At 42.4% G+C, this 26729-nt stretch overlaps 1 protein-coding gene across 3 annotated transcripts in view; it reads right to left on the reverse strand.

Moving 5' to 3' along the window:
• THSD4 (thrombospondin type 1 domain containing 4) overlaps window positions 1-26729 on the reverse strand; it is a 701089-nt gene that overhangs the window by 604130 nt on the left and 70230 nt on the right. For all 3 annotated transcript variants that reach the window (XR_006742686.1, XM_045587370.1, XM_036457096.2), the window contains one exon: window positions 2014-2366. Coding sequence is in view for 2 of the 3 variants with exons in the window: in XM_036457096.2 (XP_036312989.1) it covers window positions 2014-2366 (353 nt within the window). In the remaining variant the exon portion in view is untranslated. The remainder of the gene's footprint in view (window positions 1-2013; window positions 2367-26729) is intronic.

Consider the following 26729-nt stretch of genomic DNA (forward strand, 5'->3'; position numbering starts at 1 on the left):
CAGGAAGAGAGAAGGCAGCATCCTCTCCTAGCCTCTCTTTACTCTCCCAATGACATGCCATGCCAAGCCTTGAAACTCTCGGCCCTCTGTGGGGCAGGGCTACAGTGTATGGACAGGTTCAAGCCTTGCACTGATGAGAGGGCACAGTCCTCTCATTGCCACATGCAGGTCCCGTCTTGGAGGGCAGGGCCCTGCCAACACAATTATAGCTAACAGCTATGGGTATGGGCTTGAACCTATGGTCTGAACACGTGCCTAAGTGTGTAGGCTTGACAGAGTTCAGATGCATGTTGTTGAGTAGGATGGAAACTCACAAGAATGTTGTAAACATCTTCATCATGCCCTTACTTTGCCTCATGGCATCTGCTAAAAAATAAAGACACAGCTTGTGGATGCACTCTCTGTCTCTCAGAGAAGCAGCATCCCACTGAGACACAGCTTTTATTCTCTTGTCTGTCTTTTCTAAGACTTTCAGCTGCCTCCACTCAGGTTCACCGTTGGCTGTATTGGCACGACACAGCTCTCCCCTTCTCTCTTCTCTCAGCCCAAATGTGGTTTATTCCTCAGAAATCAGCTAAAGCATGTTCTCTGGGAAATGGTTCCTGCTTGACCAGGTCAGTAGCATGTGGAAGGGAGGCTTGATGGGTTGTGTCTCCTCTCCACATCCAGTCAGTGGCAGGGACAGCCTACAGCACTGGGCTGAGAAGGACTCTCAGAAACATCTAGCCACAGTGGGAAAATGTGGTCATCCATGCTAAACTTTAACTGCAACTGATAAGAGAGGCTAGACTACCCACCTAACAGGCTCAGGCCCTGCCTGGGATGGGCATTAACTTGGCTTGACCACTAATTTGTACATTTCTCAAGCACAGAGATTATATCTTACACTTTTTGTTTTCCCTGTAAATATTTGTTTGTTGTTGTTAATGCTTTTGCATGAATATCCTCTCAGATTCTATCATGCACCTAGGGCCGTGGTGGACAAACTGCAGCTCGCGAACCATATGCGGCTATCTGGCCCCTTGAGTGTGGCTCTTCCACAAAATATCACGGCCTGGGCAAGTCTATTTTGAAGAAGTGGCATTAGAAGAAGTTTAAGTTTAAAAAAATTGGCTCTCAAAAGAAATTTCAATCGTACTATTGATATTTGGCTCTGTCGACTAATGAGTTTGTCGACCACTGACCTAGGGCACCCAACAAATACTGATGAATGAATGCTATAATCTGCAAATATATTTTTTTTAAATTTTTTTTTTTTCAATTCACTGACAAGCTCTTCTCAGCTCCTATACTCCTACCTTTGCCGTGGGCACTGCCTAGTTTGGCATATTTATGCTGGCCTACCCAGAGAGGCTTCTTAGGGCTATACAACTATTTTAATGCCATGATACCATATCTAGACTTTATATTTTATTAAGTCTCTAGACAACATCTAGGTCCTCAATTAGACACAGCCTCAAAGCTGTGTGTTCACTCAAAATACTCGGGATAAACTTTCTAGAAAAGTTCATAGAATCCTGAAACCTACAACCTGAGAGCAGATAACACTCCAGACATTCAACATGTCTAAGGATTTGAAACTCATGTGAACTTAAAAGGCACCTTGGTTTAAAAGCACCTTGTCCTCAGCTCAAATCCACACAGCCAGGGTCTCCCTTTACTCCCCATTCAGGCCAGCTGTACTGGAGCGAGGTCTTCCAGTCCCCACTCCCTCTTTTACCCTCCACAGAGCCTCCCTAAGGTTGATGCCTAAAGGCTTCTGAGAATTAGCTTCACTTTGAAGACTATTCAGAACCACAGAGTGCGGTGGGAGTGGCCTGAAAGCTTTAAAAAGCTTCAAAATAAATCAAAGGATGAAAGGAGATGTGTGAAGCCAAGAATTCCTTCCCACCCCGCAGAAGCAATGCATTAACCAAGCAATCTGTGCTGCAGAGCCGCGTGCAGCATGATGGGCGGGCAGGGAAGAGACAGGGCCTGGACCGTGAAGGGCAGCAGGAACCGGAGGGCCTGTACCTTCTCTCCGCGGTGGGTTCTCGCACCCGCGCTTGCGAGTGCCGGCTGCCCCGGAGCACCGGACCCTGGCGGCTGGCGTTGAAGCCGGCGGAGGAGCGAGGCTCTTCCCGGCTCCGGTGCAGTGGCACTGAAGTGCGCACAGCCGACACCACGTGGCCCGCGAAGGCGTGCGCGGGGGCTAGGGGCCTGGGGCCGAGCGCGCGGTGGGGTCCAGGCAGGCAGGGCCGTGTCTGCTCCTTCACGCCTCCGCTGCAGCTGCGTGAGCAGGCGGACCAGGGGCCCCAGGCGCCCCACACTCCTGGGACGCCGCCTTCCTCGGGGGCGCCCTCCACCACTGCCATCCGCTGAGGGACCTGCGGAGACAGAGGCTGGTTAGGGACCAGGACACAGGTTCCTGCTTTGCCCTAAAATGCGGTGGGTAACCTGAAAGGTTTGCCTATTGTCTTTATACCAGCGCACTCATAAAATATATTTTAAAATATTTTTATGGAGGAAGGAACACACCAAAGCACAAGTGCTCGCGGCTCAGGAAAATCATAATGCAGTCCTTGCTTTGGGTGCCCTGACCTGGGGAAGCTCAGTTTGGCGCCCTATCCTCTCACTGAGGCTCTCCCCTCAAAAGTTCCCCTCAACCTCCGTCAGGCCATAAGGAGATTTAGGCCAGGTCAACCAAGTGCACAGCAGAGAGCTTGGCACTAAATGCCTACTTGTATGCACCATTAGGACAGTCTCCTGCTTCCATGGTGAATCCCAGAAGGTGGGAAATGTCAGAAAGTTTTAAAGTCCTATCCAAATGGTGATTCTATATTCCCATTTACTTGCCATTTCAAAGACCTTCCAGGCCCAGCTAAGAAGGGTGCTAAAAAGGGTGCAGTCTTCCTGCGCTGTGCACGTGTGCTCGGAGCATCAGAGGGGCACCAGCACTGTGCTGGGCCCTGAGGACAAAGAGAAAAGCACCCAGGTCCACACAAATGGCCTGGACCCAGCAGAAGGAAGGCTCTAAGGAGTTAACATAAGATTGGGGGAGGCTGGCTGGATGACGGGGGTGCGGGTGGGGGTGGGAGCAATGAGAAAGCCACAGAGGTGGGACCGCGTGCCCACTCAGTGCAGTGACACGTGTAACTGCCACTCCTCAGAGCTTTGGTCGCCACCACTCCCATCTTTCAGTGGTGAGGCTCCCCAGCTGAGGTCAGAGATGTGCGACTTGCCCCAGCCAGACATGTCACTTCAGCAGAGTTGGGATTTAAGTCTTACTAGCTCCCAGTGCCTGGAGCTCCAGCACTCACTCCCTGCTGTCTTCCCGGGAGACAGTGCTCTTGTGCTTCTGCATCCTTCTCTTGAAATGTCCTTCCTTTCAGTGAGCTCACTGTGACTTTCCTTAGAAGGTGGGTTTTTCAGTGACCCTCAGGCTTCCATGTAAAGTGGAAAATATCTCCGAATGCCCACTTACCTTAGCCTTTTTTGTTTTTTAAGATATTGGTTTTTGGCAGCTTTGTTTGGCCCAAGATCTCAAAGACCTGTCACACTTGTACTCTTCCTCTGTCCCTCAGTGCCCTGAGCAGTGAGAAGGTCCAGGGATTGTCTTCCCCTTTACGTGAAATTCCTTCCCATCACATGGAATGAGAGATAGAGCTAAGATCACTTTGGGGGATAACTGTGAGGAAGCATGAGGAGACCTAAGTGCTCAGTAAATGGCACCACTGTGGTAGCTGAACCATATTGCCAAAAGCAAGGATTCTGCTCTTGGGTAGAGGTCTTGCCCCCAGGCACTCCCTCAATCAGCCTAAAGTCATGGTACAGGTTTAACTGGGCCTACTTTCTATCAACTGCATTCCAGTACACAGATTGGTTTCAAGATGACCTTTATAAGCTTAAATTGGATTCCTGAGGGAGCCACATGGCAGGATGAGTGAGAGGGGGAACCAAGGGAGCAAACAAGAATCTAACCAGAGGGAAGCCTAGAGCTGGATCTCAAACAGCCAAGCTACAGGAGCCCTATTCAGAGAGCCAACGTGGAGACAAGATGGGGTCAGAGAAAGGGCATGACCGACGGCCCCATGACAGGGAGGCTCCTTACCACCCATTTGTGAGCAATGTGAGCACCAGATGGGGATGAGCATAGGAATGATGTGCTCAAGTCATCACTACTAAACTGGGGACCCCAGAGAAAAGGCTTTTTGCCTGCTTATAAACACAAAACAAACAAGCAAGCTTTTGTTCTTTCTTCTCTTCTCTTACATGTCCTAATTTATTAATATCAAAATGATGGTAGATTCACTGAGGTGGTTATAAAAATGCCTAATCACGCCACAGTCTTGATATATAAAGGAATCCCTAAAGTATGGCTAGTGGCTTGAATGGTGACCCTCCCCAAAAGTATGTCCATACCCTGACCCAGAACTTGTGAATGTGCCATTAATGGAAAAGGGTCTAGATGTAATTAGGTTACAGACCTTGAAATGAAATCTTCCTGGGTTTTCCCTGTGGGACCCACATTCAATGACAAATGTCCTTATAAGACAAAGACAGACGAAGAGGCCAAGGCAGAGACTGGAGTGATGTAGCCATAGCAGGAAGGCTGAAGCCAGTACCAGCTAAATGAAGCAAAGAGAGAGCCACCCCTAGTAGAGAGTGCAAGTGGCCTCCGTGGCACCTGGATTTTGAACTTCTGACCTCCAGAAATGTGAATGAATACATTTCTGCCATTTTAAGCCATCAGGTTTGAGGACAGTCCTAGGAAACCAACACAGTGTGTAAGTACGTCTAAGACAAGAAAGAAAAGTGGGCAGACGTTTGCAGAGCACCTTTTCTGTGTCCAGCACTGCACAAACAGCTCACATGCATAGGGCTGGGCTCTGTGGCAGGGCCCCTCAGCCACGCTGATGTTGGTGTTATTCTTTTTCTCTTACAGAGAAAAGCTGAGACCCCCAGAGTTGTGTGCCTTGTCCATGCAGGCGAATGAGGGGCATTCTGACTCCATTCCAGTGCTTTTGTTTCCCCCACACTGCATGTCACCTCCCTGACCGTGTTGACAAAAACAGAAGGGTAAAATAAACCTACTTGTATAGTTCCAGAAGAAGGATAAATAAATGAAGGCAGAAGTATGTTTCTGAGACATTTGGAGATTTCACTTATCACCAAGTCCTGCTTTCTCACTAACATATATCTAAGACACTATAATTTTAGGTTAAATGTGCAGCTATACTAAAAATCTGCTCCCTAGAATTAATCCCATCCTTAATTTACTTTCCTGTATGGAAGTTGGGCGGGGTCCCTAAGAAGAGAAAATAAAAAAACACATTCCATTCTATTCTCTTCATAAGAATTCTTTAATATATACATATACATAGTTGAATTATGGTGAGTGACTTGAAATTCCATCTCAGTCCCCATGGTGTGAATCTAACCATATTCTCCAGAATTGTGTTTTTATAGTATATAGCCAGAAACATAGGGAAAGGGTGCAGAAGAAGCAGAAAGGAAGGAGTAACATGCAGAGAAAGAGAAAGAACCCCCATCTTCCTTCCACACCTTCCCACCCTCCAAATGATAGTCAAGGAGTTTTCTGTAAGGCAAAATGAGTAAACTTCCAAGTGTTCTGTGACATAATATTCCTAAAATTAGGACTAACAGGACCTCTGCTAGTCAATAACAAAACCAAAGAATAAGTAATGGTAAAGGACAAAAACAAATAATCCAAAGTCAAAGCCTGTAAACTTCTAGCCTGGTGCCCCTTCCCCAACACACTACTTGTAAAGACAGGAGCAGAAAACCTGAGGTGCTTCTAAAATACACCCCAAATCCTGATGTTTCTCATTTACAAAGAAGTCTAATTAGTAAGGAAAACATGAACCCAATGAAAATAGGGATGATGGACATGAATGGGAAGTTGTTATGGATTGAATGGTTGGACCCCTCAAAATTCATATATTGAAGTCCTAACCCCAATGTGGTAGTATTTGGAAATGGGACCTTAGAGAGGTAATTAGATTTAGATAATGTCATGTGAGTAGAACTCTCATGATGGGATTAGTGTCATTCAAAAAAGTAGTAATGCCAGAGCTCTCTGCCTCTCTGCCCTTGGGGACATAGCAGGAGGCCAGCTGTTTGCAAACCAGGAACAGAGCCCTCACCAAAGAAACAAATCTGCCAGCATCCTGATCTAAGACTTCCAAACCTCCAGAATTGTGAGACACAAATTCCTGTTGTCTAGCCATCCAATCTCTGGTATTTTATTATAGCAGTCCAAGCTGACCAATGTAATGGGGAAATATATATAATACTAGAGGCCCGGTGCACAAAATTTGTGCACTTGGTGTTGGGGGTGGGGGTGGGGGTTGGTCTCAGCCTGGATTTTGAGAGGACACAAGATAAGCCAAAGGATCCCATAAGCACACAGGACTTCTCCTTTGGAGCTTTCCGACAATAATTGAATTGACCTTTGGGGTGATTAAGATTCTATACTTTTCAGCCCTAGCCAGTTTGGCTCAGTGGACAGAGTGATGACCTACAGACCGAAGGGTCCTGGATTCGATTCTGGTCAAGGGCACTTAGCTCAGTTGCAGATCTCCTCCTCCCCCCGGTCCTGGGCCTTGGTCAGGGTGCATACAGGTGGCAACCAATCGATGTGTTTCTCTCCCATTGATATTTCTTTTTGTCTTTCCCTCTCTCTTCCAGTCTCTAAAAATCAACTGAAAAATATCCTTGGATGAGGATTATAAACAAAAAGATTCTATACTGTTCTTATGTGAACAGATGGTCACTACAACATCAAAGGTTATTTTTAAATTGTTTCATACATATACTACTGGGCACTAAAAAAATTTAGGGTAAAATTCAGATGATAAAAAACAAACAAACAAAAGAGATCTTGTATACGAAAGGCTATACACTGTAAAGAAAGGAGTGGATGATGAAGATGACACTGGATGGCTTCAGCCTTCTATGACAGAGATAAGAACTGCCTCTGAGAGGAGCAGAGGCAAACGGGAGAATTACAGAAAGAAAAGTTGTAGAACTAGCAATAATACCCTTTATCTCCCTTAGCTGCTATAATACAAGCCTAATATCTAATATAAGATTCACTTCAAGGATTTTTATTTCCATTTTGCAGATGTGGTCACTGAGGTATAGAGTGCGCTAGTGGATGAAGCATGGGCTTTGAAAACACATATAAGAGATAAAATAATGCAAATCTGATGGCGTTGTTAGGTAGATTAAATGAATAAAGTAAAGCATCACACCCACTACCAGTCATCAGCAGGAGCACTGCAGACCCCCACTTCATTGCTTCAATGGGAGAACTTACATCACGAGTCTAAAGTTTTAAATATATAATAGCAGTGTAATATGCAATATGTAAATATGTAATCAGAGAACCGAAATGGTTCTTGCCATTTCACTGGAGTTTTTAAAAAATAGGGGTGGGTGGATATAGGGGTATTGTAACAGAATCAAAAGAGAAGCTTTTTGATGGGATTAAAGTACACATACCATATTATGCTCCTTTCCCCAGAGATTATGATAGATTCTGCCTACAGTAAGGCTAAGGACACACATATGTTTTGGATAAAATCCTCCAAATCTTCTTATTCCCTTCCTCATATAAAAACTACTGCTTGATATTACCTTGCGTCTCTTAGTAGTACTATAGGGCATAAACCAGGAAGCAGGAGAAAATGAAGGCATGCAGAGATGTAGGAGAATTAGGTAGAATCACATCCCTCTTTAACTCAACTTGGGCCATGCAAAAGAAGAGGTTGTGCCAGAACTAGAGGGGGAAGTGAAATCCCCCATAGGTCAGGAGTTGGATGCTATAACTAACACAGTTTGGGATTAGTTGTATGGAAGTGAATGTTAGGCAGGGATGTTTGTGTAGATGTATATGGATGGGAAGGTGTGTGTGTGTGTAGGTCTTGGCAATCATTCTTCTTTCCCTGGGTCCTTTAGGAATCACCCCTCCACATTGAATGAAGTGTAGTGGGAAGGTATTCAGGGGCCCTGCCAGCTGAAGTCAAAGTAGGCAATGGGGGTCAATTGGACACTCCCTCCCTGGAATTTGAATCTCCAGTAAAGTGACCAAGGGTCCACAAATGGTGTTGAGTCCTTTGCCCTATCAATTACTTCCCTGACTCAACTGTTTATGTTTTGAGACCACCCCCCTTACTCTCTGGTATTGCCTGAATGCCCACCTGCCTTCTAGGCTTGTTCTACTAAATTCCCCATTAGTTATCTTAGTTTCTGTTGCTTATAATAAAGAATCCTAAATAATATCTAAATGATTGCAAATATCATCTATATATATAAAAGCCTAAGCAACCATTACAACTGGTCTACCAAATGACTGGTTGACCAGTCACTATGATGCACACTGACCACCAGGGGGAAGACACTCAACACAGGAGTTGACACCCACACCCAGGTGATCAATGCTCCTACAGCCAACTTCCTGTGGCCAGCGAACCTTTTGCAGTCCCTCCTGCCCCCCCTCTCCCCTCGGTCAGCCAGCCTGATCGGACCCAATCGAGACTGTGTGAGATGGCCCTGATCACCCCAATGGCCGACTAGGCCAAGGGACCCCACATGTGCACAAATTTGTGCACCAAACCTCTAGTAATATATAAAGCATAGTAACCAAGATGTGAAGTGAGCTGTGTCTACCCTTGGCACAGGACTTGGAGGAGAGAAAACAGTGATTGGGATGATCAAAGAAAGTCTAGATCTGTCAGAAGCCTCTGGATTAAGGGAGTCCAGGGCTGCAGGATCCATATGGAGACAATAGTTGATCACAGTCAGCATACCAGAAAAGTGTTCCACAGGACAGACAGCAAGTGACTTCAGAGAAGAGCAGAAGAAGCAATAATAAGAGTAATTGTGGCTGTGTTTTATTTCATCATATTTTTAAGGGGGTCATATTTGACCATAATAGAAGAATAAGCAAATAAATTAGGGTTTAGTAACTCAATGAAATATCATAATCATGAACAATACAGAGCAATATGGAAATCCTATATAATAAGAAGGTAATATGCAAATTGACCCTAAAGGCAGAATGACCAGAATGACCACTCAACCAGTCATTATGAGGCACTCTGACCACTTCTCTGTCCCTCTCCACAGCTGGCAGGCTCTGATCGCCCTATGGTGAACAGGAAACTGGGGTTGAGTGGCGGCACGGGGCAGGGCCAGCTGCCAGCAGCCAAGATAGCCCTGATTGCAGGCCAGGCCTAGGGACTGTATCCACACACAAATTTTGTGCACTGGGCCTCTAGTAGTCTTATAATATAGTATTAAGTGAAAAATGCCAAATACAAAATTGTAACTATATCATGATTATGGTAATGTAAAGATTCTGTAGGAACATGAACAAAGACTGGAAGGGAATATAGAAAAATGAAAACACATTATGTATTACTGAAGTTAGACATGGGGTAAGTTTCCTTGTAATTTAAAAAGTTCAGTCATGGTTACAATATTGCTCACTCAATAAATAAAAATAAATAGACTAAATAGAGGAAGATTCAAAACAGATTCTGGGGTGTGCAAGGCAGGGAGTAAACAAAGAGTTGGTAGTCCTTGTCAGAGAAAGCCCAGGCATTTCTCATATCTGCCAGTAAAGCCATAACTAGGAGCAGCTCTAAATGTTTTCAATGTATTTGGTTTCGGTCTTAATGTAACATCTTGTAAGATTTCACTGGTTTATAATTTTCTTTCTACAAAATTAAACCCACCATCTGTTTTTCATAGAAAATGAGTAATATGCAAAGTCTGAAATTTTAAAGTCTCATTCTAGGAGATACTGGAAAAAGTAGGTTTGGTTTTAGCCACATAACCAAGTCACCATCTTAAAGCAAACATTACAAAAATACACCTTGGAGTTTGGGCCCAGAGAGCAAAGTTTTGGACAGTTGAGAGCCAATACAAGCAGGAGCATGCAGCTGGCAACTCAGCCAGAGTATTTGTTACCTGGGACCCTGCACAGGAGGAGGGGGAGATAGCACAGATTGATAAAGAGGCTCCAACCTCAAACCAGTTCTAAATTAAGGACCACCAGGATGGTTTTTTCCAAAACACAAATTCAAGCTAACATCTCAATAAACTTTCTTGATTCTGACATAACACGCTGCAAAGGTTCCAAATCTTACCTCTCATCAATGCCAGCAGCTAAAAAAAAAAAAATTTAAGAACCTCACAAGGGAGATGAGCACAATACTCTCAGTCTTGACCACTGACTGAATCCCGCACATAGTAATGTATATATGAATGAGTTCTACAAGTGCATTCCAGAAACAGCTGAAAGGCTTCATTTGCACAAAACCATAACAAAGGAGGAGTGAGTGGAGGCCAAGGGAGAGATAGATAAATGTGAAAATCAAGTCATAGCTGTAGCAGGAGCCAGTTAGAAGGAAAAAAACATTGACTTATAACCATCTGAAAGCTCAGCAGGTGAGGATTTGGTTGCCCTGGAAATTCCAGCTCTTTGTGTAGGCCCTGAAGCTTTCTCTCACTATCTTTGTCTTTCCAGTTGATGAATTCTTATAGTAAATGATTTCATACATCAAACTGTACCACATTCATCCATATATATGGTATTCAGTATAAACTCTGACCCAAACACTGGAGAACAACACAAACATACCCTTGCCTTCTATTCCTCGTCTTGTGTTGTTTTTCCACGTTTGACCCACAGGGTACCTGCAAAATAATCCACCTATATCTACCTCAGACCTGCAGATTCCTGGCTCCTGGATCATATGTAGTGATAAGATCCTCTGGGGTGGGGCCCAGTAGTAAGCTTCTAAACGAGCTTCCCCGGCGACTTGAATTCATCCTCTGGTTTGAGAATACCTGGCTACTGGATACTTCTAGGTGAAGCTCAAAGAGGAAAGCACTTGGCTGACCTAAACCTCCAGGCTTTGGAGCTCCACCAATCACTGCTATTTCCTTAACCTCAAAGTGCTTAGCCACATTATTTCATTACCCTCAACTTCCCTGCTTTTTGACCTATCCCTTTTATTTCTTCCATTCAGATTGAGGTTAAATTGGAATTTATCACTTGAGACAGGAAAACATTGATGGAATGATGCCTGCCTAACTTGAGATCCATAATAAGCAGATTCCATTTGTAATGTACTTTCATAGCAACAACAGGAACTGTGGATATGAAAGAAGAGGGAGGGGAAGACTCATGGGAAACCCTGGTCTGAGGCCTGTGTTCTAGTCCCAAGTCTACTGCTACTCACTCCGTATATTTGGGGCAAGTCAGTCTGTGGCTCTGGACTTCACTTTCCATATCAGTAACATGAGCCAGTTGGGCTTGATGAGGACTGGGGTCCCTTCCAGTGCTAACAGGCTCTGATTTTTCCTGGAAGAGAGTTTACATTCCTTACCCCATATTGATTCTCTTCTAGAACCACAACAAAAAGAGGCAATCCCACAGGTTGTGCCCAGGGCTACCCATTGCCAGTGGAGCAGGCTTTAAGCACAGAATATCTTCCCTAAATGCAGTGCAAAGGAGGCCATGGTGCCTGGCCACAATATTCAAAGGCAGGGCCCAGCCAAAATGATAGAATGAGGTAAATATTTGGATGCGATCTGCATAATCGGAAACACTCCCACTTCTGAAACTGACCTGATTCTTTCATCACCAGCCACATGGAAACCATCCTGGGTTATAACTAGAAAATAACTCAGAGCATGTGCCTGGGTACCAAGTCCGCCCTGTGTTGCTGCACAGTTACTCAGGAAACAGAAGCAGATGTCTCTGTGTGCAGTGCCTGGGCATGTTTTTTTGTTCGAGGACTAGTCCATTTGGATTCGTGCTCTCAATAGCATTTACCTATCTGCAACCCAAGCCAACCTGGGCAGTCAAAATAATGACTAATTCATATAATAAAGAGTGCCAGCTTCTGGACCCTGAGGTTAACTTGGGGAACAGCAATGTTCCAACAGAGAATCCTGCCTGGTAATTGGCCATCTGCATCCAGCAGTCCTTGGGAAGCAGCTGGATCCAGCAGGCTCCTAAAAAATAGGTAATTCAGCAGCTTATCTCTAAAAGGTGGCATCATACAGCATGGAGCAGAGCACACAGTAGGTGTTCTATAAATACTTTGCTAAATACATAAGGCTGCACATGGTTTGAGATAGGACCCTACCTGGATTCCCTCAGTATTTTCCTTGCACCTTCAGACCTCCCCAGGCTATTTTCTTGAAATCTAGCTCTACTGTGTTACTCTCTTGCTTACCAATGTCTCTTGACATTGAGTTCTCACTCTCCAACAGATAAGATCCAAACTAGTCTTTGCCATGGCATTCTAAGCCTTTCCTAATCTGGCCTCACTCTTCCTTCTATCTTCAATTCTACCACTGCTGTCCCTGCCATTACTGAGGTTCACACCATGCACGATATAGGACTTGCCCTTTACCCTCTCCTGCCTTCACCACTGAGCTGCTCTCTTAGCTCCAATGCTCCCTCCCTTCTCCCCTACTCTGCCCATAACTTCTACTCACTTCTGAAGACCTTTCCCCTCCTAGTCAAATGGTCTCTCCCCCAAACTCCAGAGTCACTGCACACACCCCTCTTCAAAACACCTACCTGTGTATCTGTATACAACCAGCTCTCCAACAACACTGTGAGCTCCCCAAGGCAGGGATTATGTCTTATTTATCTTTGTGTTCCATCTAATCTCACTAACAGCACCTAATACAGAGTCTGTCCCCTGAAAGGCCTTCAGGAAATATTTGGTGGATGACTGAATGAGCACATGGATAAATTAATGACAAATGCACCAACTGCTTGGTTTCTGCCCATTCATTGGTGAAATGTCAAACAACTCTTCTCTCTCTAGAAGCACATGTTGTGGCTATTCAGCCACTGGGATGGTGATCTTTGAGGCCTCTCCTGTGTTCCTTGCCATATGTGCCTAAAGGATAAGAGACTGACAATCCAAATGACAGCTCTCCTGTCTCTTCAAAGTAATTCACAGGTGTTTCATCCCCTGACTATCTCTTGCTTATTGAAACTTTCTCCTTCACTCTAGGACACTATATTGTCCTGGTTTCCTCCTAAACTTCTAGCTGTCTTCTCCTACCTGCTGGCTGCTCTGTTATCTGCTCCTCAAATGTTAGGATTGTATTCTGGTACTTCTAATCTTATCCAAACTGTTTTAATAAGGTAACACTGTAGCGATGATCTTCCTGTTGGTATCTCCCTTATTCACAGGAAGCCCCAGCTTTCTCCCAAGCATCAGATTTACATTCCCAATAGCCAACTAGACATAAAACAACTACCACCAAGATGATGCATGGGTTTTTCATACACATTATATCACCTAACCAGGGCCTGAATAGCTGCTCCATCTTCTCAACTGTCCATTTTCCCATTCATCCAGAGTGGCTCCTCCAACAGCATGCAAATTACACCAGTTTACCTTAGAAATATCTCTGCACAATTCCTCTTTTCCTCCATCCTCCTAGCTTGTGGTTGGATCAAGGCCTCACTCCCATTTGCTCTTACCTAGTCTCTATCCATCTCCCCACTTCCAGAATTACATTCTTAAAAATCACATCATCCAAGCCCCATGTTTATTAACCTCACTGAGCACCCTTTGCCTCCATTATTAAAACCAGTCCACCACCCTGGCTCACTAGGCCCTTTACTATGTGGCTTCTAGCTAGCCTAACAGCCTCTCCTGTTGGCACTTCCCTGTTCTTAACCTCTCACTCAACCAAGCCTTTACACCATTCTGTGCCTCAAACAACCCATGTCACTGGCCTCGAAGGACCTCCCTCACCACCAGCTTACTTCACTTGGTAAATTCTTGTTCACCCTTCAAGATCTACTGAATGTTACACCCTCTGTGTAGACAACGCCAACTCTCCAGGCAATGATAGTTGCTCTGTCCTTTAGGATCCACAGCATTTTGAGCACACTTCGCCACATTTCATTATAACTTCTGTTTTTATGTGTCCCATACCACAAGTTGTGAAACAACCAAGTAAACATTTCTCATGCTAATTTAAAAATGGCATAAGTACAAAACTGAAAAGAACAAAATTCAAATTAACAATATTAATTTCATGTGATGGATAGTTGATGGAACTGAGCAGACATTGTGGGTGTGCCTATAGAAGGTATGTAAGACTGTGAAGTTTCACTTATTGACTACATTCTTTGAATTTGGACACAATGAACTGTAATTTTAGTTGTTATTTTTTCCTTTTGAAAAATGAACTTGTTTTAAACCACCAATCCATTACATTGGAAGGTCAGTCTATACTAGTAAGGCTGAAAAGTTTTAAATGATGCTTAATGAAAAAAAACAAAAAACAAAAAACAAACAAACAAATAAAACACTAGCATTTATCACTGTACTTGCTGCTAATGAACTAGTGTGAGTTAGGTCACAAAAGACAGAAGCTAGCAGTACAGCTGAAGGTAGACATAGTGTGATCTTCACGGTCAGGGTCTTGGGAGATTGGTACCCTGCATGGTATCTCAATATCTTCACCTTTTTATGGTTTTTCTCTCTAGCATAGAAGTATTCAGTGAATACACTATCTTAGGTTATCTAAAATAGATTTATGTTAATATTTTAGTTATCAAATTAAAAATTCTAAACTAAAAATAATTTAAGTTGCAGACCACCAAGAATATGCCCAAGATTCCAGGGATCTATAGGTCCTCAGTATACAAAACATTGTTTTAATTTTTATTTTTAATAGCAGATGCGGCTCTGAGCCAGGATTTTCCCACAGGTCAAGCTGATTCCAAGGCTCTGACTCTCCTAACTCCAGCATGATTAATGCTCAAGAATACTGGTACCAAAGGGCTTCACAGACCATTACATCCTATACAATTGTCAGTTTAGGGTTTGGTTAGTATCATCTATATATGTAAAAGACAATACTTTTAAAAAGAAAGTGACATTTTTTAGGAAATTTCCTGTCTTGTACAATACAATGCTTCTTTAAGGAGAAAATAATTATATCATTCTTCCCATATATGTAAAAGGTTACAACTCAAACTTGATATTATTTGATTGAGGATGTGAAGATTTTACAGTGGTGGGCAAAAATAGTATTACACCTGTAAGTATGCAAAACACAGAATTTATTCTTGTATTATTACTTATTAACAACTAGATGTCTGATGCATGAAATTCATGCATGGAGCGTGGGAGGCGGGGGGGTGGTGTCCCTCAGCCCAGCCTGTACCCTCTCCAATCTGGGACCCCTTGAGGGATGTCCAACTGCCCTGTGGGATCGGACCTAAACAGGCAGTTGGACATCCCTTTCACAATCCAGGACTGCTGGCTCCCAACTGCTCACCTGCCTCCTTCCTGATTGCCCCTAACCACTTTTGCCTGCCAGCCTGTTCACACCCTAACCACTCCCCTGCCAGCCTATTTGCCCCCAACTTCCCTCCTCTGCCAGCCTGGTCACCCTTAACTGCCCTCCCCTGCAGGCTAGATCACCCCCAACTGCACTCCTCTGCTGGCCTGATCACCCTCAACTGCCCTCCCTTGCAAGCCTGGTCCCTCTCATCTGTCTTCCCCTGCTGGCCATCTTGTGATGGCCATCTTGTATCCACATGGGGGCAGAATCTTTGACCACAGGGGGGCAGCCATCTTGTATGTTGGAGTGATGGTCAATCTTCATATTACTCTTTTATTAGATAGAATAGAGGCCTGGTACATGGGTGGGGGCCAGTTGGTTTGCCCTGAAGGATGTCTCAGATCATGGTGGGCGTTCCCTTGGGGCATGGGGTGGCCTGAGCGAGGGGCGTATGGTGGTTTGCAGGCTGGCCACGTCTGCTGGTGACCCAAGCAGAGGCCCTGGTATCTAGAATTTATTTACCTTCTACAGTTGAAACTTTGTAGCCTGGAGCAGAGCCAAGCCTTCTGCTTGCTCTGTGGCAGCAGCCATTTCTGTTGGTATTTATGTATCTTCTATAATTGAAACTTTGTATCCTTAAGCAGAGGCCTGGGCTGGCCAGGGTGTGCAGAAAGCTTGGCTTCCTACATTGCTGGGGGCAACCCTAGCCTCCTGCTCTTTCTAGCTCTGTGGCTGCTGCCATTTCTGTTTGGATTTATGTATCTTCTAGCATTAAAACTTTGTAGTCTTGAGTGGAGGCCTAGGCTGGCAGGGGAAGGTGGAAAGGTTGGCTTCCTCCATTGCCTGGGAAATCCAAGCCTCCCTCCTGCTCTCTGTGGCTGTAGCCATTTTGGTTGGGTTTATTTGCATATTTGCTCCTGATTGGCTGGTGGGCATGGCTTCTGGGCATGGCTTGTGGGTGTAGTGGAGTGATGGTTAATTTGAATATCACTCTTTTATTAGATAGGACTGTATCACCTATTAATATGATTAACCTATTTTTGCCCATCCTTGTATTTACATGCTCTGTGAGAGCAGGTCATGGCAATAAGTAAGTAGAAAACATAGGCCTCTTCAACAAAGAAAAAGGTTCTTTGCTGGAAATCAAGATCAATAGTTATTAATATAAATGGGAGAAGTCTGTCAGAAGGCTGACCAGAGTTCCTTTGATATTCACAGTGTGAATTTGGATTTTATTACCTACTGCTGACTCAGTGGCCTAAAGCAAACTCCCCTCTAACCTGATAATCTTACTGTTTTGTCTGTTTGCATTCCTAAAAGGCAATTGTGTATTCTAGTAAATAAAAGCAGACAGGAACAGAGACTCAGTGGAACTTGACTACTACAATTAAGTTTTCCCTGGCTTCCCCCCATAATTTCAAAATTATTATTTCTTGTCTTGTGTTTTAATTTGTGTATCAGCTCTTTCTGAAAGCCTTTGAACAGGAAAGCTGACTATGGCTTTTCAGAATTGGCGTCCTTGAACTGGGACTTGGAGAAAAAGGGTTCACCAGAACGGAAAATATCACCAGACTCAGTGGTGAAAGATTAACTGCATGCAAAACTCTTGTCAGCTGTAGAAGCCCACAGATCCATAAATGCTTGATTTTTTTCTTTGTTTCAGCCAGATCATAATGGGTCAGAATTCGTTGAAAGACAAGTGACTTTCCTGTAGACTTTTGGCTTGCTTACTAAAGGATAAGGAGTTGCAGTTTCAGAAGATCTTCTCTTACAGTTTCTACAGATTATTATAGAATATAATCTATAGTTTTCTGATAAGGGTATATTGGATATTGGATGTTGGGGAAAAAATAGGTCAGAACTTGAAAGAAGCTTAGCAGCAGGGGAAAAGTTTGCCTCCAAATTATTTCTCCTTGTGGGAAACTGTATTGCATTTGCTAGATAGAGCCTTTCAGAGAAGAAAGAGCTCCTCCCTTTTCACCCTTCGCTCCTAAGAAAAGCAGAAAGATAAACTGGAGGAGTGGCATTCATGTCCTGATTCTGAAACATTTAAATCACTGCTAAAAAGAGTAACTGTTTTTCCTGAAGTCATAGATTCAGAATATAAGGGAGAAATCAAAGTACTTTTAGAATGCAAACATATTATGCAAATTATTCTAGGATAAACAATTGTTCAGCTTCTGCTTTTGCCTTATATTCAGCAATGTGAAATTATCAATAGGAAGGGAGGGACATAAGAATTTTGAAGCTCAGATATATATTGAATACAAGAAATTAGCAAGACCAGTCCTATGATTAATCTAAGAATAGAGGGAAAACTGTTTAAAGGATTAGTAGACACTGGAGCAGATATTAGTTTTATCAGTCAAGAATTCTGGCCTCAAGTTGGTCCAGGGTAGAAGCTATGGGCTCTATCACAGGTGTTGGAATTCCTAATAACACGCAACGCAGCACTGCAGTGTTAGAGTGGAAAGATGAGGAAGGACAAACAGGATGGTTTCAGTCTTATATAGTCCCTGGAATTATAGTCAACTTATGAGGCTGAGACATTTTAGAAGGTTTATAAGCTTTTATTATTACCGGCAAGGGACAACAGTTCATAACTCAGATGAGATATCAAGCTGGTCAAGATTTAAAAAAAAAAAAAAAAAATGATAATTAGGAGATTAAAGAACCCATTCTGGCCAAAGGAAACACAAGAAAACAAGGATTAGAATTTCAGCCTTTTTAGGAGTGGTCATTGCTCAATCTCCTCACACCCATGCTGAGCTTATAAAATAGAAAGATGATAGGCCAATATAGGTGGATCAGTGGCCATTAACCAAGGAGAAATTAAATAATATTCATGAATTAATATAGGAACAAGTAGAGGCTGGTCATATAGAACTTTCCAATAGTCCTAGGAGTACTCCTATATTTACAATACTTAAGAAGGCGGCAGGAAAATGGAGATTGTTACATGATCTTAGAGCCATGCATACCAGGGGAGCTTTATAGCCTGGACTCTCAGCACCTTCACAAATCCCTCTAGATTGGTCTCTTATAGTAGTAGATCTTAAGGATTGTTTCTTCACCATTCCCTTGGCACTACAAGATAAACAAAAATTAGCCATCTATTAATAATAAGATATCAATGGAAAGTTTTGCCTCAAGGAATGGCCAATAGCCCTACTTTATGTCAAAAGTATGTAGCTCAAGCTATTCAGCCTTTAAGGGACAAATATTCCCAGTGTTATATTGTCCATTACATGGATGATTTAGTGAGTCCATGGGAAGAACAGACTTTAGCAATGTTTTCCCAATTAGAAAAGGAACTTCCTAAATGGGCTTAAAAATTGCTCCAGAAAAAGTACAGAAAGAAATGCATTTTAAATATCTACATACCATAATTGAAAACCAATATATTAGGACTCAGAAGGTAGAAATAAGGAAATACTGCCTTGAAACCTTAAATGACTTTCAAACATTATTAGGATATATTAATTGGTTAAACACATGTGTCAAACACAAGGCCCACGGGCCAAATCCGTCCCGCCAGGCCTTGCAATGTGGCCCGCACCGCACTGTCATCACTGCACTCCGCTGCGTTTCCATCACAATGACAGTTTATGACGGTTCAGTAAACCATTCGGCCCACGATTTAGGCTGGATTTTAGATTTTGGCTCCTTCTCTGATTGAGTTCGACACCCCTAGGTTAAGACCTTACCTAAAAATCTCTACAGGAGAAATGACAATTTTATTTTATATACTTAGAGGTGCTCTAATCTTTCCTTACCCCAAATATTGACAGATGAAGCTAAGGAGTTAATAAGAATTGAGCAGGCAGTCTCCTTAGCCCAAGTGGCACAAGTACTGACTGAAATGTCTTTATTGGGACAGATTAATTCTACTGAAAATAGTCCCACTGGAATCATCTTGAAAATAAAAACTCTCTTGCTTTTATTGAATGGCTACACCTAGGAAATCAATCCTCTAAAACTGCAGTTACATATATAGAACTTATGGCTCATTGATATTTCAACTTAGAAAGTGTTGCAGACAGCATAAAGGACAAGAACCCCAATGTATTTACCTTCCTCGTACTGGGAAGCAATTAGAAATGTTATTTAAGACTGATTTAAATTGGCAAATTGGATTGAGTGAATATTCAGGAGAACTTAGTTGTCACCTACTAAAAGAAAAATTATTACAATTTTTATATTATACTCCTATTATTATACCAAAAAATACTAGGCAGGAACCTATTCCTGAAGCATTAACTGTTTTTACTGATGGATTATCAAATGGTAAAACTGTTTATCATACAATGAATTTAGATGGAGTAGTCAAAACTAGTCATACTTCTATACAAAGGATTGAGTTGAAAGCTATTAAGGCTGCATTTTAGGACTTGCAAGAGCCTCTTAATATTACCTCTGACTCCTCTTACACTGTAGGTTTATTAAAATAGGATTGAAACTGCTTTTTTAAAATAACTCAGTAGCCAAAGTTTATTTTTACTATTTAAACAAGTTTAGCAGATTGTGGAGCAGACAATATCCTTTCTATATTACTCACATAAGGGCTCACAGTTTATTTCCTGGACTGTTGGCAAAAAGAAATGCACATGCTGATTAATTGGTTGCTTTTACAGGCCTGAGAATTTCATCAGCTTTTACATCAGCCTGACAAAATGTTGTCTAGACAATTCTCAATCTCTTGACAGCAGGCAAAACAGATTATCAGAGAATGTCTCACTTGCATGTTACATCTACCTCAAGGGCCCAACACAGGAGTCAATGCTAGAGGTTTGTTAAGGGACCATATCTGGCAAATGGATATAACACAGTATACTTCCTTTGGACACCTTGGGGCATTGCATGTCTCTGTAGACACCTTTTCAAAAGCCCCATGGGCTACTGCATCTACAGGGGAAATGGCAAAAAAGGTTATTAATCATTGCCTAGCTGCTCTTGCCATCATGGGAATTCCAAACTTATTAAAACTGATAATGGGCCTGCTTACACAAGCTATCATTTCCATCAATTTTTTAAAAGGTGGAAAATTCAGCACATTACAGGAATACCATATAATTCCCAAGGACAGGCCATTATTGAACACCAGCATCAGTGGCTAAAATACCAACTTGAAAAACAAAAAGGGGGGATTATGATAGAGAAATTACCTGTGGGTAGTCTGTACCAAGCCTTAATTACTTTAAATTTTTTCACTTGTGATGCTGATGGCAAGACACCCATGGGGTTACACTGGTGTCAGAATTAAAAAAAAAAAAAGGAAAAGGAAAATGGTCTAGTTAAATGGAAATATCCTGAGTCTGGTTTATGAAAGGGACCCGATCCATTATTAACCCTTGGCTGAGGGTATGCTTGTATATTTACAGAAAATTTCTCCAAACCTTTGAGGATTTCTGCTAGAAATATTAAATTGCAACATGGATCTGAGAGAGGAACTAGCCAGATTAATGAGAACCTTGCACCTGGAGCCACACCATGCAGCTGTAGACAATCGGCTACCCCAGCTACAAACAGGAAACACAATGCAGTTAAGGAGTGGAAGAAGAACACGGCGGATGATGAACAGCCCAGAGATGACTTGGGGAGTGATAAAGAAGATGGTCCAGAAAGCTGAAAGAATTTGTGAAGAGATTAAAACCCCAAGAATGCCTGAAAATGTCTTTCTTGCTACACTGGCAGTAACCAGCTGTGTGTCTGCAGATGAGGAATAAAAATCTTAAAAGAAGTGAAGCTCTGCAAGTGGCATATCAACATCTATTAAATATTTAAAGAAGGGGGAAATGCTGGAAATCAAGATCAATAGTAATTGATATAAATCCATCAGAAGACTGACCTGGGCTGCTTTGATATTCACAGAGTGAATTTGCATTTTATTATCTACTGCTGACTTAATGGCCTAAAGCAAATTCCCCCTAACCTGATAATCTTATGGTTTACTAAACAATCCCCTTTGATATGTCTGTTTGCATTCTTAAAAGGCAATTGTGTATTCTATTAAATAAAAGCAGACTGGAACAGAGACTCTGTGGAACTTGACTACTACAGTTAAATTTTCCCTGGCTTCCCCCATAATTTCAAAATTATTATTTCTTGTCTTGTGTTTTAATTTGTGTGTCAGCTCTTTCTCCAAGCCTTTGAACCCAAAAGCCACCCTGGCCGTAGCTTTTCACAGGGGCCCAGGTACAAAAATGATTAGAAAGACTCTCTGCTTACTCAAACACCCTTGAGTAGCTGTCCTCAGAAGAGGGGCAATAATCTGAGCTGCAAAGAAAATTTTAAATATCATTTCCAAAGTCTACTTCAAGTCCCTGGTTACTGTTTTGAGACTCTTCCAATCATATCTGATGACTTATAAAATCTATTTCCCTGTGTTTAAATTGCATTTCTTTTATTCTTAAAGAGAGTCAAATAATGTGTACTAAGCCCCCTACCATGTGCCAGGCATTTGATTAATTATTTTACTTAATCTTCAAAGTTGGCTCATCCTTATCAATCCAACCTTAATTTAAATGTCACCTCAAACAGACTTCTCTGACCACATGCCTACACACACACACACACACACACACACATGCACGCACCCACATGCACACTTTGCCCTGTTTGTTCCATTTTCCTCATAGGGGTTATTACAGTCTGAAGTGCTTGTATTTGTTTAATTGCTTATATTCTGTTCTTCCCATTTAAAACAGAAATTCCTCATTATGTGAGAGGATTCTATGCTTCTTATTCACCTCTAGACCTGTTACCAGGAAACCCCCAGTTGGGCTCAGGCTGCCTGTGGCTGAGTCCAATAACAAAGGCAGGTTGAATCATATAAGGTGTTTATTGAGAAAGATAGCCAACCAAGAAGACAGGTTGCTTACAAGAATTCAAATCCTGTCTTTTAGCGAGGTGCAGGGGCAGGATTATAAAGGGGAAGGGGCTAGGGTGAGGCAGGCCTAGAGGTCTGCAGATATCAGCTATTGTCCTTTAGTCATCAAGTGATGAGATGATGTTGATGAGATGATGGGTCAGTTTTGACTCCTGATGGGTCAGTCTGACCCTGCTTATCAGTTCTGCTTGCTGATTCACAGCTGAGTCACCTCTTCAATCGCTTTGCATTGACCTTGAAAAGGAAACTTAAGAAAAACTTAACCCCCTATTCACATAAGTATATGTGTTTTAAGATTTCAAATAATATGATTGTTTTTCAGATTAATTTAGGTGCTATATTGTATTATAAGTCTCCTCCCCTCCCACCACCAGTCCTAGCTCCTATAACAGAACCTGGCACATAGTAGGTGCTTTATGGTTGTTGAATGAACAAACTCTACCAGGTAGAAAATATCCTGCTGTTATAACTGAGATGTTGCTAGAAACTGCCTAGGGTTAGGCTGTTAGGAAGTGATATAGTCAAAACTCAAACTCAAATCTACCTGCTTTAGGAGCCAAGATGCCTGCTGCCCAAGGCTTCTCTCAGTGAGGTTATCAGAAGTGCAGTGAGGGACACCAGGCATCCCAGAAGAAAATGTGGCATTTTTCAAAACTATCAACTTCTTCAAGGATTTAAAAATAGGGGTGTGCTTGTGAATTTTGTCCTAATGTTAAATAAGTTAAAATATTGTACAAGAATGAAAATAATCAGTCATGTTTGGGGATAGAATGTCATATTTCCATGAATGTTTTAAAAATAATAGATGTCAAATAAGAAAAAAAAATAGACCTCAAGGAAATTTTGAGCCTTCAATAGGTCACTTGGGCTACCCCATAGGCTGGATGTGTACACAAGTATGTGCATGTGTGTGCATGTGTACACATGTTCACACTCTTTTGCTGACACAACATTTGTGGGGAGACACTGGGAAGCCCTGAACTATACTGGCTGCCACCCAGAAGTGCTAGCATTGAAATGATTTAACAGAGAGTAAAGTATCTGAGAGATGACCACTGTGAACAATGATCTTCAAGGTCAAAAGGGGTGTTTCTACAGTGAGAAATGTCAACAGACCTTAACTAAAGGGGTTTGGGCGAGAAGGCAAAAGTACAGACATCATTAAAAATCAACTCTGGCCCTACTGGGTTTGGCTCTGTGGATAGAGCATTGGCCTGGACTCAAGGGTCCCAGGTTTGATTCAGGTCAAGGGCATGTTCGATTTGGTTGCAGGCACATACCCAGTAGGGGTGTGCAAGAGGCAGCTAATCTATGTTTCTCTCTCATTGATGTTTCTAGCTCTCCATCCCTCTCCCTTGCATCTCTGTAAAAAAATAAACTATATATATATATATATATATATATATATATATATATATATATATATATTTTTTTTTTTTTTTTTTTTTTTTTTTAATTATCTCTGTTTCCAGGGTGGTTGCAAAGTCTCCTTCCAAGAACAGTTAAAAATAGAACAGATTTGTTGTTCAGGGATGGCATAGATGTGGTCCTGCTTGAAAAAAGAAAGTTTCTGGAAGTTATTTCCACCTCAAGATCTCTAAGGTCTAGACCACCAGTGGCAAACAAATTGGGAGCTCCCCTCCACCCCCATGCTATTTCTGGAATCATCAAAAGGGTCCCTCTTAACACTCTATCTTAATCTGAAATTTCTGCCCCAGATATTCACAGAAAAGGTTGCCAGGCCAGAGTCTTGCTTGACACAGCACTCCGGCAGTGCCCATCCCATAGAGGTGAGCTCCTCCTGCCTGTCAGGTGAACAGGAACACCTATCTGCCCCTGTGGACTCGGGTCACTGTATGGCAGAGAAGGGGCCTCTCACTGCAGCACTCCTGGGCCTCCCCAAACATTTAACGTCTCCCTGGCTCTGAACCAAGAGTCCCTCTCAGAGCCAACAGCTTACAGCCCATTAAAAACCCTGTGTGATTACAAACACTCTTTCCATTAGACAAGGAAGAAACAAGAACCACGTCTCGGGACCACGCTAGCAGTTGTTGAAACTAGACTAGGGGCTAAAGTCCCTGAAGAGGAAATATCACTGTATTAAAAACCACAACTATTTCCAATGCTCACAGTCAATTACATGGGAGACCAGAGGTGCCACTGTAAGTGCAGCAGTGAGGGAAAGCCTACACAGCCACATTCTGGCCAGGCTGCTTTGGGGAAACTAGAGACACCTTCAGATTTTTTAGCTGCTTGAGGCTTGAGGCCTGGTGTGTTTAATAGTAAGAAGACTACATGAGGACATGCATAAGTCATTTAATCCACACTCCAAGCCTATGAGATCAGCATCATCCTCATTTATCCAGAGGAGAGTCACCTACCTGTTAGAATCCATTTGCTGACTGGACCACATTCATTGGTGAACAGAGGTACCACTTTGACAGCCTCCATCCTTCTAGCCCTTGCTTCTCCATGGAGCCCCTCCATCTCTTTCTTTACAACTACCTGGAGTTGTGGCCATTGCCTTTGGCTTAAAGACAGAGGCTCCACTTAGACCTCAAATCCAAGTTATATAATCCACTTGAGCTACATAGGAATGCTGTATAGTCATTAGGCATTGAGCCAGATAAAGTATTTTATGGCACTTTATTCACAATATGAATCTTTATATTGTGAATTGAGAATAATGAAAATTATTAAAAATGAGCATAATCACCATCACCTGGATATCGGCCATCTGAGATGCCCATGAGAAGGCAGTCTTGGGCTCAGGAGACATCAGGGCGCACACAACATAGCACATGCACCCACATGGCTTGTTCTGCTGCTGGTGGCTGAGGATAGAGATGCACTGAGGTCTGATTCTGTGCTCTCTGCCTCCAGCATCTCCTTTCAATTTTCTATTTTATTGATTACTAGCTATACCCGGCCACGTGTTGCTGCGGCTCAGTCTGATTAAATTGAAAAGAAAGAAAAGAGAAAGAGCACATTTCTAATATGTTTAATTTCATAATGCTTGTGGGTATACAATATTTTTTGTTGTTCCATTGCCTGTGCAGATATAGAGATTGTCTGGTTTGCCTAGTCTAGAACCCGCAACATATAATTGTCCATGTGAGAAGCAATCCGTGTCTAGATCTAAACAGCACAATTCTAAAGATTGGCTCTGAGCTTTGTTGATGGTGATTGCAAACGTCAATCGAATAGGGAATTGCAATCTCTTAAATTGAAATGGCATATCCGTAGGAATCATAGGAATGCGAGGAATGAGGAATTCTTCACCTTTGAAAGGTCCTGTCAAGACTGTTGCTTCTAAGACGTTGCTCATTAATTTTTTTACTGCAAGCCGCGTGCCATTGCAAAGCTTTGGCTGGTTGATATTTTGCAACATGATAATTGGCACGCTGATTTTCAATTGTAGTATGTGTGGTGGCATCCCTGGCAGATCGAGTAAATTCAAAAATTCTGTTGGATAAGTAACCACTTCATCTGCTTCCACTACAGTGTCAACGGACTTGAATGTGACTGTCTCGCTTTGAATGTTAGACTGAATAATATTGTTAAGTTCATAGACATCTTTATTCTTGGCTGCAAGAATAGCTCGTTCATTCAGCCAATAGTGATTCTTAGAATTGGACTGAATATTGGGAAATACTTTTCAACCAATTCTTCTTTTGACGTTACTAAATTGCAGAAGTTATGAGGCAATGAAATTCTCCTGAGGTCAGATCAACTGGCACCTTTCCGTTCCCAATTTCTAGCAATTGATGTGAGAATATCTCAGCTGATCAATCATTTTGCAGCTGGGCATGCATATTTGTAGTTAATTTTAACGTCTTTACCTGTTGCCATAAAGTAGAGTATTTCAGGCAAGCATTTATTTCATCTGGTGGTGTCGATCAAGGAATTACAGGTAATGGTTGCCTGAAGTCTCCTGCAAGCAATATTAATGCATTCCCAAATGGTCTGATGTTCCCACGCAAATCTCGCAATGATCGATCAAGAGCCTTGAGCGATTTTTTGTGCACTATTCTGCATTCATCCCAAACAATAAGTTTGCATTTCTGCAATACTTTTGCCATGCTGGATGCTTTGGAAATGTTGCACTTGGGAGTTTCAATGAATTGCATGTTCAATGGCAATTTCAAAATGAAATGAGCACTTCTTCCACCTGGTAGCAATGTTGCAGCTATTCTGGACGATGCAAGAACTAAGGCTATGTCATTTTGGGATCAAATTGCTGCCAGAATGAATCTAATTAGGAATATTTTACCAGTTCCTCCTGGCGCATCTAAAAAGATTTCTCCAATCCCGTTATTGACAGTTTGCAATATTTGATCGTAAATGCTTTTTTGCTCAAGCGTTAGCTCAGGAATATTTGATTGCACATAAAACAAAAGATCGCCTATGTTGTAATTTTGTTCGCAACACAATTATACATCAAACAAAGCAGCAGTAGATCGATTCGATGATTGCATTCCCAAATGATTGA

This window comes from Pipistrellus kuhlii, unplaced genomic scaffold (assembly GCF_014108245.1).
Source record: "Pipistrellus kuhlii isolate mPipKuh1 unplaced genomic scaffold, mPipKuh1.p scaffold_m20_p_1, whole genome shotgun sequence".
Lineage (NCBI taxonomy): Eukaryota > Metazoa > Chordata > Mammalia > Chiroptera > Vespertilionidae > Pipistrellus > Pipistrellus kuhlii.